At 46.1% G+C, this 17,761-nt stretch overlaps 1 protein-coding gene across 1 annotated transcript; it reads right to left on the bottom strand.

Moving 5' to 3' along the window:
- Positions 1–6,677: 6,677 nt before the first annotated feature.
- LOC119795031 (basic salivary proline-rich protein 1-like) lies at positions 6,678–10,686 on the bottom strand. Its single transcript, XM_038302854.1, has 4 exons — positions 10,669–10,686; positions 9,966–10,608; positions 7,085–7,664; positions 6,678–6,921 (listed from the first exon to the last, which is right to left on the bottom strand). The coding sequence occupies exons 1-4, from the start codon at positions 10,684–10,686 to the stop codon at positions 6,678–6,680; spliced, it is 1,485 nt and encodes a 494-aa protein (XP_038158782.1).
- Positions 10,687–17,761: the final 7,075 nt, after the last annotated feature.

The raw sequence follows: 17,761 nt of genomic DNA, 5'->3' as shown, positions 1-17,761 counted from the left end.
AGGGGAAAATCCCAGCCAAACCTTAAAAATTACCCTTTGCTTTAAAATTACCTTACAATCCCTAGCCTTGACATTACCTTCTTAAAAGCTAACCCCTAGTTCTTGAGTTTTACACACTGGTTTGACTATGGATCTGAGAGATACCAACAAACTGCTGGGCCCCGTGCTTTGCCTTTGCCCCCCAAAAGCCAACGCTCGGCCGTGGCTGAGTGGGGGGGGTCATCGAGAGAGTGTTAACGCCTAACCCTAACCCATTTACTTCACATGGACCCATTCCATGGCATAGGGACTCTAAAACGCCTTAAAAAGGGTTCCCCCTAAAACCCCCCAAGTATGACACAGAGAAATTTTTTAAAATTTTGACCTTCAATAACCTCAATGAACCCCAATAAACCACATATCCCCGGACTCGTGGGGACGCCCTGAGCACGAAAAACCAACTCCCATGTCTCTAGGATGCTCCTAGCGAAACTTGAAAAATGAATGGGAGTCTATGGCAGCTATAGGAAGGGGAGGGGCTAGGACCACCAAACTCGGTGGGCAGGTGGGGGCCGGGGGGGGACTCTTGGGGACCAAGTATCAGCCAACGAACCCTTAAATTCTTTGAGTTATTAACAATGAACCGTTTTTCCAAATGAATGGGAGTCTATGGCAGCTACCTTAAGGAAATAAGCCACACCCACCAAACTCTAATAGGTTGTGGGTCCCCTCAGGGGGCGTGTCTGTGCCAAGTATCAGCCCCCTAGCACATTCACTTTTTGACTTATAAAGAATGAACCAAGTGATTTTCTGGTTTTCATCCTATATCCTAACCCTAACCCTAACCCTAACCCTAACCCTAACCCTAACCCTAACCCTAACCCTAACCCTAACTCATTCACTTTTTGACTTATAAAGAATGAACCAAGTGATTTTCTGGTTTTCATCCTATATCCTAACCCTAACCCTAACCCTAACCCTAACCCTAACCCTAACCCTAACCCTAACCCTAACCCGTCGGGCTGGGTGGGGGGGGTCATCGAGAGAGTGTCTAACGCCTAACCCCTTAAAACTACACTTAGCCGATCCCTAGCCTTGACACTTGCCCTAACCCTAATTTAAGCCCTTACTATCACCTTACCAAACTAATTAGCTACTGACCCTAATGTTAGTGAAATCCCAGCCTAACCTTAAAATCTGACCCTTGCTTTAAAATTACACTTAGCAGATCCCTAGCCTTGACACTTACCTTACTCTAAAAGCTAACCCTAGTTCTTGAAGTTTTACACACTGGTTTGACTATGGATCTGAGAGATACCAACAAACGTGCGTGGGCCCGTGCATTGCCTTTGATCCCCTAGCCAACTGCTCGGGCCGTCGGGCTGAGTGGGGGGGTCATCGAGAGAGTGTCTAACGCCTAACCCTAACCCATTTACTTCACATGGGACCCATTCCTATGGCATCAGGGGACTCTAAAACGCACTCTAGTAAGGTTCCCATAGTAACGCCCAAGTATGACACTTAGAGCATTTTTTCAAAATTTTGACCTTCAATGAACCTCAATGAACCCCAATAAACCACATATCCCCGGACTCGTGGGGACGCCCTGAGCACGAAAAACCAACTCCCATGTCTCTAGGATGCTCCTAGCGAAACTTGAAAAATGAATGGGAGTCTATGGCAGCTATAGGAAGGGGAGGGGCTAGGACCACCAAACTCGGTGGGCAGGTGGGGGCCGGGGGGGGACTCTTGGGGACCAAGTATCAGCCAACGAACCCTTAAATTCTTTGAGTTATTAACAATGAACCGTTTTTCCAAATGAATGGGAGTCTATGGCAGCTACCTTAAGGAAATAAGCCACACCCACCAAACTCTAATAGGTTGTGGGTCCCCTCAGGGGGCGTGTCTGTGCCAAGTATCAGCCCCCTAGCACATTCACTTTTTGACTTATAAAGAATGAACCAAGTGATTTTCTGGTTTTCATCCTATATCCTAACCCTAACCCTAACCCTAACCCTAACCCTAACCCTAACCCTAACCCTAACCCTAACCCTAACCCTAACTCATTCACTTTTTGACTTATAAAGAATGAACCAAGTGATTTTCTGGTTTTCATCCTATATCCTAACCCTAACCCTAACCCTAACCCTAACCCTAACCCTAACCCTAACCCTAACCCGTCGGGCTGGGTGGGGGGGGTCATCGAGAGAGTGTCTAACGCCTAACCCCTTAAAACTACACTTAGCCGATCCCTAGCCTTGACACTTGCCCTAACCCTAATTTAAGCCCTTACTATCACCTTACCAAACTAATTAGCTACTGACCCTAATGTTAGTGAAATCCCAGCCTAACCTTAAAATCTGACCCTTGCTTTAAAATTACACTTAGCAGATCCCTAGCCTTGACACTTACCTTACTCTAAAAGCTAACCCTAGTTCTTGAAGTTTTACACACTGGTTTGACTATGGATCTGAGAGATACCAACAAACGTGCGTGGGCCCGTGCATTGCCTTTGATCCCCTAGCCAACTGCTCGGGCCGTCGGGCTGAGTGGGGGGGGTCATCGAGAGAGTGTCTAACGCCTAACCCTAACCCATTTACTTCACATGGGACCCATTCCTATGGCATCAGGGGACTCTAAAACGCACTCTAGTAAGGTTCCCATAGTAACGCCCAAGTATGACACTTAGAGCATTTTTTCAAAATTTTGACCTTCAATGAACCTCAATGAACCCCAATAAACCACATATCCCCGGACTCGTGGGGACGCCCTGAGCACGAAAAACCAACTCCCATGTCTCTAGGATGCTCCTAGCGAAACTTGAAAAATGAATGGGAGTCTATGGCAGCTATAGGAAGGGGAGGGGCTAGGACCACCAAACTCGGTGGGCAGGTGGGGGCCGGGGGGGGACTCTTGGGGACCAAGTATCAGCCAACGAACCCTTAAATTCTTTGAGTTATTAACAATGAACCGTTTTTCCAAATGAATGGGAGTCTATGGCAGCTACCTTAAGGAAATAAGCCACACCCACCAAACTCTAATAGGTTGTGGGTCCCCTCAGGGGGCGTGTCTGTGCCAAGTATCAGCCCCCTAGCACATTCACTTTTTGACTTATAAAGAATGAACCAAGTGATTTTCTGGTTTTCATCCTATATCCTAACCCTAACCCTAACCCTAACCCTAACCCTAACCCTAACCCTAACCCTAACCCTAACCCTAACTCATTCACTTTTTGACTTATAAAGAATGAACCAAGTGATTTTCTGGTTTTCATCCTATATCCTAACCCTAACCCTAACCCTAACCCTAACCCTAACCCTAACCCTAACCCTAACCCGTCGGGCTGGGTGGGGGGGGTCATCGAGAGAGTGTCTAACGCCTAACCCCTTAAAACTACACTTAGCCGATCCCTAGCCTTGACACTTGCCCTAACCCTAATTTAAGCCCTTACTATCACCTTACCAAACTAATTAGCTACTGACCCTAATGTTAGTGAAATCCCAGCCTAACCTTAAAATCTGACCCTTGCTTTAAAATTACACTTAGCAGATCCCTAGCCTTGACACTTACCTTACTCTAAAAGCTAACCCTAGTTCTTGAAGTTTTACACACTGGTTTGACTATGGATCTGAGAGATACCAACAAACGTGCGTGGGCCCGTGCATTGCCTTTGATCCCCTAGCCAACTGCTCGGGCCGTCGGGCTGAGTGGGGGGGGTCATCGAGAGAGTGTCTAACGCCTAACCCTAACCCATTTACTTCACATGGGACCCATTCCTATGGCATCAGGGGACTCTAAAACGCACTCTAGTAAGGTTCCCATAGTAACGCCCAAGTATGACACTTAGAGCATTTTTTCAAAATTTTGACCTTCAATGAACCTCAATGAACCCCAATAAACCACATATCCCCGGACTCGTGGGGACGCCCTGAGCACGAAAAACCAACTCCCATGTCTCTAGGATGCTCCTAGCGAAACTTGAAAAATGAATGGGAGTCTATGGCAGCTATAGGAAGGGGAGGGGCTAGGACCACCAAACTCGGTGGGCAGGTGGGGGCCGGGGGGGGACTCTTGGGGACCAAGTATCAGCCAACGAACCCTTAAATTCTTTGAGTTATTAACAATGAACCGTTTTTCCAAATGAATGGGAGTCTATGGCAGCTACCTTAAGGAAATAAGCCACACCCACCAAACTCTAATAGGTTGTGGGTCCCCTCAGGGGGCGTGTCTGTGCCAAGTATCAGCCCCCTAGCACATTCACTTTTTGACTTATAAAGAATGAACCAAGTGATTTTCTGGTTTTCATCCTATATCCTAACCCTAACCCTAACCCTAACCCTAACCCTAACCCTAACCCTAACCCTAACCCTAACCCTAACCCTAACCCTAGCTCATTCACTTTTTGACTTATAAAGAATGAACCAAGTGATTTTCTGGTTTTCATCCTATATCCTAACCCTAACCCTAACCCTAACCCTAACCCTAACCCTAACCCTAACCCTAACCCTAACCCGTCGGGCTGGGTGGGGGGGGTCATCGAGAGAGTGTCTAACGCCTAACCCCTTAAAACTACACTTAGCCGATCCCTAGCCTTGACACTTGCCCTAACCCTAATTTAAGCCCTTACTATCACCTTACCAAACTAATTAGCTACTGACCCTAATGTTAGTGAAATCCCAGCCTAACCTTAAAATCTGACCCTTGCTTTAAAATTACACTTAGCAGATCCCTAGCCTTGACACTTACCTTACTCTAAAAGCTAACCCTAGTTCTTGAAGTTTTACACACTGGTTTGACTATGGATCTGAGAGATACCAACAAACGTGCGTGGGCCCGTGCATTGCCTTTGATCCCCTAGCCAACTGCTCGGGCCGTCGGGCTGAGTGGGGGGGGTCATCGAGAGAGTGTCTAACGCCTAACCCTAACCCATTTACTTCACATGGGACCCATTCCTATGGCATCAGGGGACTCTAAAACGCACTCTAGTAAGGTTCCCATAGTAACGCCCAAGTATGACACTTAGAGCATTTTTTCAAAATTTTGACCTTCAATGAACCTCAATGAACCCCAATAAACCACATATCCCCGGACTCGTGGGGACGCCCTGAGCACGAAAAACCAACTCCCATGTCTCTAGGATGCTCCTAGCGAAACTTGAAAAATGAATGGGAGTCTATGGCAGCTATAGGAAGGGGAGGGGCTAGGACCACCAAACTCGGTGGGCAGGTGGGGGCCGGGGGGGGACTCTTGGGGACCAAGTATCAGCCAACGAACCCTTAAATTCTTTGAGTTATTAACAATGAACCGTTTTTCCAAATGAATGGGAGTCTATGGCAGCTACCTTAAGGAAATAAGCCACACCCACCAAACTCTAATAGGTTGTGGGTCCCCTCAGGGGGCGTGTCTGTGCCAAGTATCAGCCCCCTAGCACATTCACTTTTTGACTTATAAAGAATGAACCAAGTGATTTTCTGGTTTTCATCCTATATCCTAACCCTAACCCTAACCCTAACCCTAACCCTAACCCTAACCCTAACCCTAACCCTAACCCTAACCCTGACCCTAATCTTAATCTCTTTGGGGTTCTTTAATTAGTTAATGCTAAGAGTTAACACCTATCCGGACCGCCTAACCTAACCCTAAGGTCCTAGGGGCCCGGGCCCTAACCCTAATTCAGACCTTCCACATCTTGTTAACACCTATCCAGACCGCCTAACCTAACCCTAAGGTCCTAGGGGCCTGGGCCCTAACCCTAATTCAGACCTTCCACATCTTGTTAACACCTATCCAGACCGCCTAACCTAACCCTAAGGTCCTAGGGGCCCGGGCCCTAACCCTAATTCAGACCTTCCACATCTTTATTGGCTCCAATGGGTCTTAGGACATCTAGGCCTTGACCCTAATCGTTTTTAGCATATTTTACACAATCTTTATTAATTATTTATACCCATCCAGACCTTTAAACTAACCCTAAGGTCTTAGGGGCCCCGGCCCTAACCCTAAAAGCAAAACCTTGGACCCCTAATTTATCCTGTCCAGGCCTCCAACCACAAAAAACATAGAATTTTTATAATTTACCTTAAAATTCACTTGTAATACCTGATTTTCCCGCAGTGCCTTATGGGTAATTTTTAGACCTAATTTTGTCTTAAAACCTTTAATTTTTATCACCATACTGGTTTTTAATTAAGACTATCTACCAATTCCCCTACTGTAGTTCGCATATAACTTAATTTTAGCAACTTTTCTCATGACCTTAAAATAAAACCATGAGTGAAGCAGTACTACCGATAGATGACCCCAGCCCCAATTCAAATTTGCTTTTGCGTTAGGCCTTGGCCCTGAAGCTGTGCGGTGTATGGAGCACAGGGTCAAATTCACCTCTCCTGTAGTTGTGCGGTGTATGGAACACAGGAGAGGCTCTCTTCCAGTCGGTGTTTGGGGGTCCGTAAGGTCCCCCTGCCCCCGGTAGGCTATGGGCCATGGCGAGCCATGGCCCTGGTCCTTTGCGGGGGACACCAGGGCACGGGGAGCCGTAACGACCTGGGGGAGCTTGCCCAGCCGTGATTGAATTTTCGGCTGGTTCTTGTCTTTCCCCGGGGGGGCTCCTCAATCCCCGGACTGGCGCCACCATTCTCCCAGCAGGTGTCTGGGGGTCCGCTTCAGGTCCCCCTTCCCCCTGTAGCCTAATAGGCTGTCTAGGGGGGACACCAGGGCACGGGAAGCCGTAACGACCTGGGGGAGTAGGGCCGGCCGCAATTCATTTTGCGGCCGGTCTCGACCTTTCCCCGGGGGGGCTTCTCAATCCCCTTGCTGGTGCCATCTTCCTCTAGTCTGGTCTTGGGGTGGGGAGGACCGCGGTTCACCGTGGCCCTTCCCGGCTCCCCTCCTGGGGGCGGTGGGGATTGTCGCAGCCTGGCTGTGGTCTTTCCCTGTCCGCCTCTGGGGTCACCGGACAGGGGCGGAGAGCCACACCACCTGGGGATGCTTGGGTGGCGACAATTAATTTTGCCGCCATTTCTTGTTTTCCCTGGGGGCTCTCTGTCTCCTTGGTGGCCGTAGCCCCCCTGTTTTCCTGGACCGGCCCCATGATGATCTGGGGGACCGTAAGTAATTGCGGCCCTCTTGCGTCATTGGGGTTTTGGCCCTTGATTCCTGGGGACTGCGGTAGCCTGGAGGATTTCTGGAGCTGTCTCTCCAGTCTGGTCTTGGGGTGGGGAGGACCGCAGTTCGCTGTGGCCCTTCCCGTCTCCCCTCCTGGGGGTGGTGGGGATTGTCGCGGCTCTGCTGTGGTCTTTCCCTATCCGCCTCTGGGGTCACCAGACAGGGGCGGGGAGCCACACAACCGGGGGAGGCTTGGGTGGCGACAATTGATTTTGCCGTCATTTCTCGTTCTCCCCTGGGGCTCTCTGTTTCCCTGGTGTCCATGGCCCCCTTGTTTTCCTGGACCTGCCCCGTGGTGATCTGGGGGACCGTAAGCAATTGCGGCCCTCTTGCGCCATTGGGGTTTGGCCCTTGATTCCTGGGGACTGCGGTGCCTGGAGGACTCCTGGATGGCAATGACTTTCTGTGGTTTTCCCTGGTGTCCCTTAATGATGAGGGGCGCCGGGGTGACCACAGTCTGTCGGAGTTGGTTAGGCTCGGACTCACCTTCTGAGATGGAGGACCCAGATCTTCAGCCTTACCTGGGCAGGTCGGAGTAACCTTACGGTGTCAACAACCGACCTGTTTACCGAAGGGTACTGGGTAAGGAGGTAAGTATGCGGCCCCCTTGAGTTCCACTATTGGAACAAAGCACACAAGGTGTGGCGGTCCAGGGCTAAGGACCTTAATCGCAGCCCAGTCTTCTATGGGGGTTAGCCCCGGCAATGCACAGCCCACATCTGCACCACACACGTTTAATCGGAACCTTTTCCCTTTTTACCACAATTGGACTCCTTCAAATTGTCATCCTCTCCAGATTTCACATCCCCTAGTCCAGCTTAGGTGACTAGGCCGTGGATGCAACGGGACCTAGGTGGTAGTCATACATCCCCTAGTCCAGCTTAGGTGACTAGGCCGAGGGTGCAACGGGACGTAGGCTCTTTTACAATGCCCAATCGGGTGTTGATCTTGATGGTCTCATCTTGATGGGTCCCAAGCCGGACCTTGACCTTTGACCTTTCATTGTAGATTTTTTCACTAAGGCAATGGGTCCTAAATCGGACCTTGACCTTTGACCTTTCATAGTTTTTTTTCTTCTTTTATGCTGTGATTGACTTAGTTTTAGATTTCTTTAAACCTAATTGGCTATTGGACACACAGCAGGGACTGATCATCCCTGTCTGGGCCGTCCTCGAGTGAGGGTGTCTAGTGATAATGGCCGAAACACCCGATGATCTTGAGGTCCACTACTGATGATGTGTTCCAAAAATTCCTTTTATTTAGTTTAGAATATTTTATAGTATCCTTTCTACCTCTACTATATGATCAACGCTTACCTTCACCATTTATTCTGACTTTAATCGTATGGAGGAATTTGGATGGTATTGGGACCTGTTAAAGGGACTCCATGCTATCCTATTCTGTAACTCCATCCAACAATTTTTATTTATTTAGAATGTCTTTGCTGTGTACTTCCTACCCGGGCCAAACAAAAGGAGATGAGCTCTTGAGTGACATGCGTCGGCCAGTGCCTTGCCTTTGACTCCCTGAACCATACCTTTTTCGGTCAAACGACTGATTGAGGGGGATGTCATCGTGACACTATTCCTACACCTAACCTAAAGCTAACCAACAATAGGGGCCTGGCGAAGTTTTCGGACATGAGGTAGCACTTAATTGCCTTTTTTGAAAAATTCTAGGGGCCAAACTAAAGGCTCCGGGGCCCGGGGCCCAAAAATAGGGCAAAGCCTCGTGACCCTTATGCTAGGGTCACCCGATTTTTCACGCCCACCCTGAGCCCGGGGCGGACCCCCAAACAGGGCAAAGTCTCACAAAAAACTTAGTTTTTGTGCAAGTTAGGGTATAGATTCACCGATTGACCACCAGAGGGCGCCAGGACACTTTGTATTACTCAGTATAGGACGATTGGCTTGGGACAACCTGCATTACTTCATATTAGACATCGGTGTGGATCTTACTATGGGACAGCCCGGTAGTTCTTTCCATTGAGACAATCGGGCGCCCCATACATTGGACATGTCCTAGGACCGAGAAACTATGGACGAGATGAGGCATTTGGCGATGGGACAAGAGGAGGCATTGGGGTTGGGACATGTCTAGGGATGAATGAATGTGACAACCCGCCGTACTTTTGAATGGGACAAGAGTCGGCATTAATCTTACCAGGGGCCCAGACATGCGGAGGCACTGAGCCTTTGACACAGGGGCGCTCCCGAGCATTGGACATGTCTAGGGATGAATGAATGTGACAACCCGCCGTACTTTTGAATGGGACAAAAGTCGGCATTAACGCAATTTTGGTTTTTTTTCAAAGTTTTACCAACTTACCTGGTTCACAGCGACCCAACAGCAACAACGGATGGACACCTGGCCATATTGAAGCACTGGGACACCAGTCAGCACGTTAAAGCGCATATTTTTAAACTTTTAACCATTTTTGGGATTTTTTTCAAAGTTTTAACACCTTACCAGGGGCGAAGCCTCCCAGATGCATTACCCGAGGGACAGAGGACTGCATTAAACCATAGGGACCAAATGTCCAAAGTAGAAATAATGAAGAAAGCATCTCTTAAACAACAAGTCTTTTTTATTTTTTTTTTACAAAATTAGTACAAAAGTAGAAAAGTGTTTAAAAACACTGCAATAAAAAGAAAAAAACACAGCAAAAACACAGCAGTCATAGCATGCGACTAACTACACAAATAAATAAACATTTAAATATTTAAATAATTAAAATATTGATACTTTTTAACTTAGAAAACCTTTTTTTTATCTGTACCTATGCTTCCGCAACTGTGGTTTTTTTTTTATTATGCGTCTACGCAGCCTGTACCGCTGCATTGGAGTTGAAGACTTTGTTCTGAGGCGTGGGACAAGAGGAGTGTTTTGGATCGATGATGTGCTCTGGCCCGGTGGGCTGACCTGGCTCGATGATGCGCCCTGGCCCGGTGGGCTGACCTGGCTCGATGATGCGCCCTGGCCCGGTGGTGGTGCTGCGGTGCCCTGGGCCGGTGGTGGTGGTTGTGGGCTGCCCTGGGCCGGTGGTGGGCTGCCCTGGGCCAGTGGTGGTGGTGGGCTACCCTGGGCCGGTGGTGGTGGTGGGCTACCCTGGGCCGGTGGTGGTTGTGGGCTGCCCTGGGCCGGTGGTGGTTGTGGGCTACCCTGGGACGGTGGGCTGACCTGGCTCGATGATGCGCCCTGGCCCGGTGGTGGTTGTGGGCTGCCCTGGGCCGGTGGTGGTGCTGCGGTGCCCTGGGCCGGTGGTGGGTTGCAATGGGCCGGTGGTGGGCTGCCCTGCCTCGATGATGCGCTTCCCTGGCTGGGTGATGCGCTGCCCTGGCTGGGTGATGCGCTGCCCTGGCTGGACGATGCGCTGCCCTGGCTGGACGATGCGCTGCCTTGGCTGGATGATGCGCTGCCCTGGGCCTCTTGTATGGATGCAGCAGCAGGTTCCTCTATGAGTTTCTGTACAAAATAAAAAAAAACACATATTAATACATGTTAAACTTTGTGTATGGCAGACACTTGATGCCAATAACACATACCTTCTTTCCAGATTTCTTCCCCCAGGTCTCCGTGTCATCTGCGCTGGAGGACTCTGACATGGCCAGGACACCCTCTTCTGGGTGGGACACAAAGTCGTCTTCATCAGGGTCACCAGATGGCTGGGTGGCAAGCTCGAACTTCTTCCGGATCTCAGAGAGCTGAGCAGCGTTCAGGTGGAGGCTGTAGTATTTGTCCGCTGTTGACGCAGATATGAATCTGAATTTGTTAAACCTGCTTTGTGAAACAGACGCCTGGCCAGCATTTGTATTATATTCACTATGAAGAAATTCTTTATAGTGAATATAATACATAGTAGGACACTCATTTCTAGGTGTGTTACTATGTGAATGAAGAAATTATTTCAGATATCATAAATACATATTCAATCAAGCTGATAAATGTCAAAACAGGCTCATTTAATGTGTAAATATTTCTAGATATATGAAGCCTAATTCTTACTAGTGTAATTTAGTTTTTTATTTTCTGAAATTCAGTTTCTGTTGCAAAAATGTAATTCAGAAAATCTATTATTAAGGTTCTGACCAGGAATGGGATTTTGACCATGAAGAACCTTATTTTAGTGATGTACAAATGGAACACAGGGAGGAGAGTGCTTTTAAAAACAGCCTGCCATAGACTTCATATTAACCTATGCATTAACTCAAACAAGAATCTTTTCCTTCACCATATTCCTCTCCTTTGCAGCTGTAGCACTGTTTCTTTGTCTTTTAAACACATTTTCCATTTATTTCTGTCATTTCTTTATCAAAATCACTGGTTCCAGTGGGGTGAACTAGGCACTTTCTTTTGCCCGTTGTCATGGTGACTCGTCAAATCTGTGCTCCACCGCTCCTGGCTTTTGATACTTATTAATCATGTGCTCCATTCTGAGTAGACCTACTTAGAGTTGATCAAACTAACCCACAACAGCTTAGGCTAGATTAATTCAGAGTTGAAGATTTGAGTCTGAGTTTGTTAACTCTGCTTTATGAAAAGGAACCTATAGCTCAAACCTGTTTCTGTTTTCAGGAAGTGAAACTCACACAGTCAGAATGAGCTGGATGCAGAAACCTTCTCCTGTTCCATCTGCCTGGATCTCCTGAAAGATCCAGTGACTATTCCCTGTAGATACAGCTACTGTATGAACTGTATTAAAAGCCACTGGGATGAGGAGAATCAGGGAGGAATCCACAGCTGCCCTCAGTGAAGGAAAACTTTTATACCGAGGCCTGACCTACAGAAGAGCAAAATATTAGCAGCTTTAGTGGAGCAGCTGAAGAAGACTGGACTCCAAGCTGCTCCTGGTGACCAATGCTATGCTGGAGCTGAAGATGTGGCCTGTGATGTCTACACTGGAAGGAAACCGAAAGCCATCAAGTCCTGTTTAGTCTGTCTGGCCTCTTATTGTGAAAAACACCTTCAGCTTCATAAGAATTCAGCTCCATTCAGGAAACACACACTGGTGAAGCCCTCCAAGAACCTCCAGGAGAACATCTGCTCTCCTCATGATCAGGTGATGAAGATGTTCTGCCGTACTGATCAGAAGTCTATCTGTTATCTCTGCTCTGTGGAGGAACATAAATGACACAACACAGTCTCAGATTCAGCAGAAAGGACTGAGAGGCAGAACAAGCTGCAGGAAAGACAATGAAAAATCCAGCAGAGAGTCCAGGACAGAGAGAAGGCTGTGAAGCAGCTTCAGCAGAAGGTGGAGGCCATCAATCACTCTGCTGAGAAAACACTGGAGGACAGTGAGAAGATCTTCACTGAGCTGATCGGCCTCATCCAGAAAAGTAGCTCTGATGTGAAGCTGCAGATCAGATCCCAGCAGGAAGCTGAAGTCAGTCGAGTCAAAGAGCTTCAGGAGAAGCTGGAGCAGGAGATCAGTGAGCTGAAAAGGAAAGACCCTGAGCTGGAGCAGCTCTCACACACAGAGGATCACAAGCAGTTTCTCCACAGCTACTCCTCACTGTCAGACCTCAGGGAGTCTACAACCTCAGCCGCCATCCACATCCGTCCTCTGAGACGCTGGGAGGATGTGACAGCAGCTGTGTCAGAGCTCAGAGACAAACTACAAGACATCCTGAGACACATGAGCAAAGATCTCACTGACTCTGACTGAAGCAGAACCAGAGAGCAGATCTGGTTTCTTAGGATATTCATGTCAGATCACACTGGATCCAAACACAGCACACAGTCGACTGATAATATCAGAGGGAATCAGGAAGGTGACACTGATGGATAAATTTCAGTCTTATTCTAGTCCCTCAGACAGATTCACTGATTGGCCTAAGGTTCTGAGTAGAGAGAGTCTGACTGGACGTCGTTACTGGGAGGTGGAGTGGAGGGGGTGGGTTCGTGTAGCAGTAGCATACAAGAATATCAACAGAACAGGAAGAGGGGATGAATGTCTATTTGTACATAATGAAAAATCTTGGGCATTAAATTGTTTCCAAGGTGGTTATGAATTTGGTCACAACAAAATCTGGGCCTGCATCTCAGTTCCTGGTTCTTCAAGAGTAGGAGTGGACCTAGATCACAGAGCAGGTGTTCTGTCCTTCTACAACATCTCTGAAACCAGAAGTCTCCTCCACAGAGTCCAGACCACATTCACTCAGCTGCTACATGCTGGAGTTTGGGTTTGTATCACTGGATCGTCTGTAAACCCAAATAGATCCAGTTTGCTGGTTCTGATTGTTGATCAGGGTTCCTGGTTCTGGTTCCTGTGCTCTGCTGCTCTCTTCTTCTTTCTTTCTCTTTTTAAATGTAATTTTCTGTGTCTGTGTTCCAGGAGCCATGAAGGACTTCACAGCTGATTTTTTCTTCCATTCTTCTGACACAGAAATATTTCTCCAAATGAAAATCTAAACTTCTCTGGGCTCTGATTGTTCAGCTGTGATATCTGTATTGATGGATCTGGATGTTCTGGGGTCTATTCCTCTGTTCAAATACTTATTTGCAGCTGTATCACAAATAATTAGTAAAAAAATCATGTATTGTGATATCTGCATTTTTACTATGTATCTCTCACATTGGAGATGCATCTATGATGATAATTTCAGACCTCTCCATGATTTGGGAAGAACTTGCAAAATAGCAGGTTGTTCAAATACTTATTATCCTTACTGTAAGTGTACATAATCTTTTCCCACTGCTCAAAGTTTTAAGTGTCTGTTCCTGATCTTCCCTCAGATATTATTCTGAACATGTTTGTCAAAGTTACACATTCTCGATCTTGAACATCTGTGTTTGATATTTCTGTAATCAATGTTGAAACTCTGTTTCAGAGGGTTGTTAGTCCTCTGCTTTATGTCTGAAAAGTGGGCTGCATGGTAACATAGTTTGTAGCACTGTTGCTTTGCAGCAAGAAGGTTCTTGGTTTTATTCCCACTCCAGGGTCTTTCTGCATGGAGTTTGCATGTTCTCCTTGTGCAGGGTATGTTCTCTCTGGGTACTCTGGCTTCCTCACACAATCCAAAAACATGGCTTGTCCCTAGGTGTGTGTTTATGGTTGTGTGTCTCTGTGTTGCCCTGTGAAGGACTGGCATGTGTCCAGTGGGAAGCCCTCCTTTTGTCCATAGGCTGGTGGAGACCGGCATCAACATCACTGCTATCCTGAAGGATAAGCTGGAGAAGATGGATGAATGTTTTTAGGCACTGCTACATTTAGAACGTAAAATCTATGGCTAAAATATAAATAAATAAATAAACCACTTGATATATATTAAATGCACAGTATTGTGTTATTTAGTTCAAGAGAACTGGCAATGATTACCTAATTTTAGTTAGTGGTATGCAAATACTATCCATCCATCCATTTTCAGACACGTTCAATCCCAAGTGGGGTCGAGAGGGGTGCTGGTGCCTATCTCCAGCTGTCTACAGGCGAGAGGCGGGGTCCACCCTGGACATGTCACCAGTCCATCGCAGGTGCAAATACTAAAGTGATCTCAATTTGCTCACAGCTTTCATGCATAGAGATAAGTAAAGTTTTTTGAATAAATGTAACTTTCAACTTGGATTAAATTAAGTACCTATTAATATCTTCACAACTGTTGATTTATGTAAAGTAAAATTCACTTTATACTGGTGTGACACGATCTTGCAGCATTAAATTAGACTTTAATAATTTATGTTCAGATTATTACGTACAATATAGTTTTGAAGTAAATCTTATGAGTTGTTCTTTTTTCAGTGTATGAATCATTTTAACTCCTGACCGTTTGCTATCAACCTTCCTTTGCAGCAATAACGCGCTGCTCAGTCACCTGTACCTGCCTGTCTGCCATCTGCCTCAAGCTTTGGTTTCATCTGAGCCCCAGAAATCTTCCTAATCCCTGAGAATTGTTCAGCTCCTTTTATAATCATCTCCATCTGTTCAGCCTCATGTTTAACCTGCTCTGTACAGCTGATGACAAACACAATAAACACAACCAGTTTGTCAAACTCTGTAGGGTTCCACATCCTACTAATCTGCTCTGGTCTTTGTCTCAATGCTTCACTGCTACCAACAGTCTTCTTCTGTTCTTCCTGAACTTTCTTTAATGCCTCAGCTAGGGTGACCATATTTTAATTTGAGAAAACCAGGACACCTTGGAGCGGCGGGGGGTGGGGGGGGTGGGGAGGTGGGGGTTGGGGGGGGGGTTGATTGAAAGAACAAATGTCTCATCATCGGGATTTGCTCCGCGATGAGAGGAAATGTTACTTGTTACTAGTTGTTTTAATGGTTATAGAGTCAGATATGTGGCGGTAATGTTTGGTTTATCTAAAGGTTTTTATCTGTTACTGTGTAAATGAGTTTGGCTGGAATTTAAGGACAGATTCTAATAAATCTGCAGAGTAGGGACAATAAATCTGATAGGAGTTTAATTTTTTTTATTGCACAATATGCTTAACTAAGTATTTTTTGTTGTTGAATATTAGAGATTTTGCAGATAAATTTTGTAGATACATTGTTTAGATTTACTTATATCTCTCTACCCCTTTTATAGAATAGAATAGAAAATCCCTTTATTGTCCCACAATGGGCAGATTTACAGCAGCAGAAAGATTATTGAAAATGGTCACACAAATGAGGACCTTAGAAAAATGTATAAGAATAACATAATAGGGAAGAGTTAAAATATAAAAAATAAAATTCTGTAAAGTGTTTTAACAATATAAAACTGGAGAATAAATAACCAATATGCAGCTATGGACATTTTTACAGTAATGGATATTTGAAAATAGCAGCAACATCAGAGATGTGCAGAATGACAGCAGCAGGTTATTTAACTGACTAAGGTTTCTATCATTACATTTGATTTTATTTGTTCCTGCTCCCGGTGGTTGGAACCTTTATTCCACTCTGGATTCTTGTGAGTGTAGTCTTTGTCTTTTAAAAAAATAAATAAATAAACAAACAGTTTTGAAAACCTCGGTATTCATTCTTTTCCTGCTTTGTGTGTCAACTTTCACGGTTGCGAAGCAACAGAGCATACGGCGGTAAAACCCGCTGAAGGGAGGACCTGTTCGAATTCACAGCCTAAACTCTTCCGGCCTCCTTATTTTCAAGGACTTGGAAGGATCCAGTCTAGGTAGACCGCGTCCTTGGAGGATGCAGCCCAGGTTTTCGAACAGAGCCTCTGATTAAGAACAGGGCTGCCCGCACTGACGCGGCTCACGGATTACGTCACACGGAGCGTTGTGCGCAGTGAAATCAGGACATTTCCTCACTTTCTAAAAAAAACCCGGGACGCCCGGGACAGGACGTGAAATATGGATATGTCCCGGGAAATACGGACGTTTGGTCACCCTACCTCAGCTTCACTTTTTGAACGTCCACTGCTCTCTTCCTGAACTCACAGCCTCCACAGTTTGCTCTGTGTTTCCCTCCACAGCTCCAACATTTATGCTGAACATTTTCACCACATTTTAAACATGTCTAGTTGCCCTTCCACCCTGCAGCAAAGTGACCGTCCCTCTGACAGTGGAGGAGGAACATCAGGCCTGACTGGATAACATAGAAAACAGAGACCCAAACCAAGGAAGAACTGCTGGGAACGCCCAGAGCCCGCCTACTAGTTAATATGTTAGTTAGTAGAAATACCCAGAACCAGGTAACCATGGCAACAACGCTGTCAGAGAGAGACTCCTCAGAGATTTATTACAGCCAACCAACAACTGATTGACATCAGAGACTCCCTGAAGAAACCTTCTGAAAATAAAAAGTCTGTCGGCTCTGTTTGGTTCTACAACGTTTGGATGAAGTCCAAAAGGTTCTGTCTGCTGCTGCATTGATCTCAATTATTGCTTCATATTGATAGTTTTAATGTTTTAAATCATTATTAGGAAAAAATGACGCCATGTTTCTGTTAGGAGCGTCACCAAGAAAATATGTGAAGGAGGCGACACTGAATGTTAGAAGCCATTCAGGCATTTGTCACAAAAATTTACCAAATAATTTATAATGGTTCTAACTATTAATGACAATCTCTCCACCCCCCCACCCCCTTTACCAATACCCATCTTGAACAATCAGTTCTCGTCTGAAACAGAAGGTGGCAGCACTGACACCATAATGTGGAGTTTCCTACTTTGACATTTTAAAGTTAGTTTATAAAGCAAAAACTGAGAAACACCAAAATTCATTATTTAGAATATTTTCTACTAGGGGTCAAATCCATAATTCAGGCTCCTTTAAGAGTCAGTTTTTATGTTTGATGTTGTAGAGTTTGTCTCTGCAGTCATCTTCCAGGTAATTAAAGATAAAAAACAACAGTTTATGCATTTATTCTTTGTTATGTAGAACCATAGATTCATTTAAACAGCACTGATGTATTAATATGTACGTAGCTTTACTAGCAGGAGCCTCATGAAAATCAGTTGGTTTAATAGGTGCTAGTTTCACTGCCTATTAGTTTTCGTCTGCCGCCCCCAATGAAACTTTTAGGGAAGCTCCACTGGTTAAATGTGGAACTGGACCAGAGACCCACGGGTCCTTAGTGTCCCTCTGTAACATCTAAACCAGCTTTCTGGTTCAGACCCCCGCTTTCTTCCACTGACTCATCCAGGAGTGTCAAGGCTGCCATCT

The sequence above is a fragment of the Cyprinodon tularosa genome, unplaced genomic scaffold, assembly GCF_016077235.1.
Source record: "Cyprinodon tularosa strain WSP-4 unplaced genomic scaffold, ASM1607723v1 ctg1131, whole genome shotgun sequence".
In the NCBI taxonomy this organism is placed as follows: Eukaryota; Metazoa; Chordata; class Actinopteri; order Cyprinodontiformes; family Cyprinodontidae; genus Cyprinodon; species Cyprinodon tularosa.
This window is presented reverse-complemented; position numbering and strand designations above follow the sequence as displayed.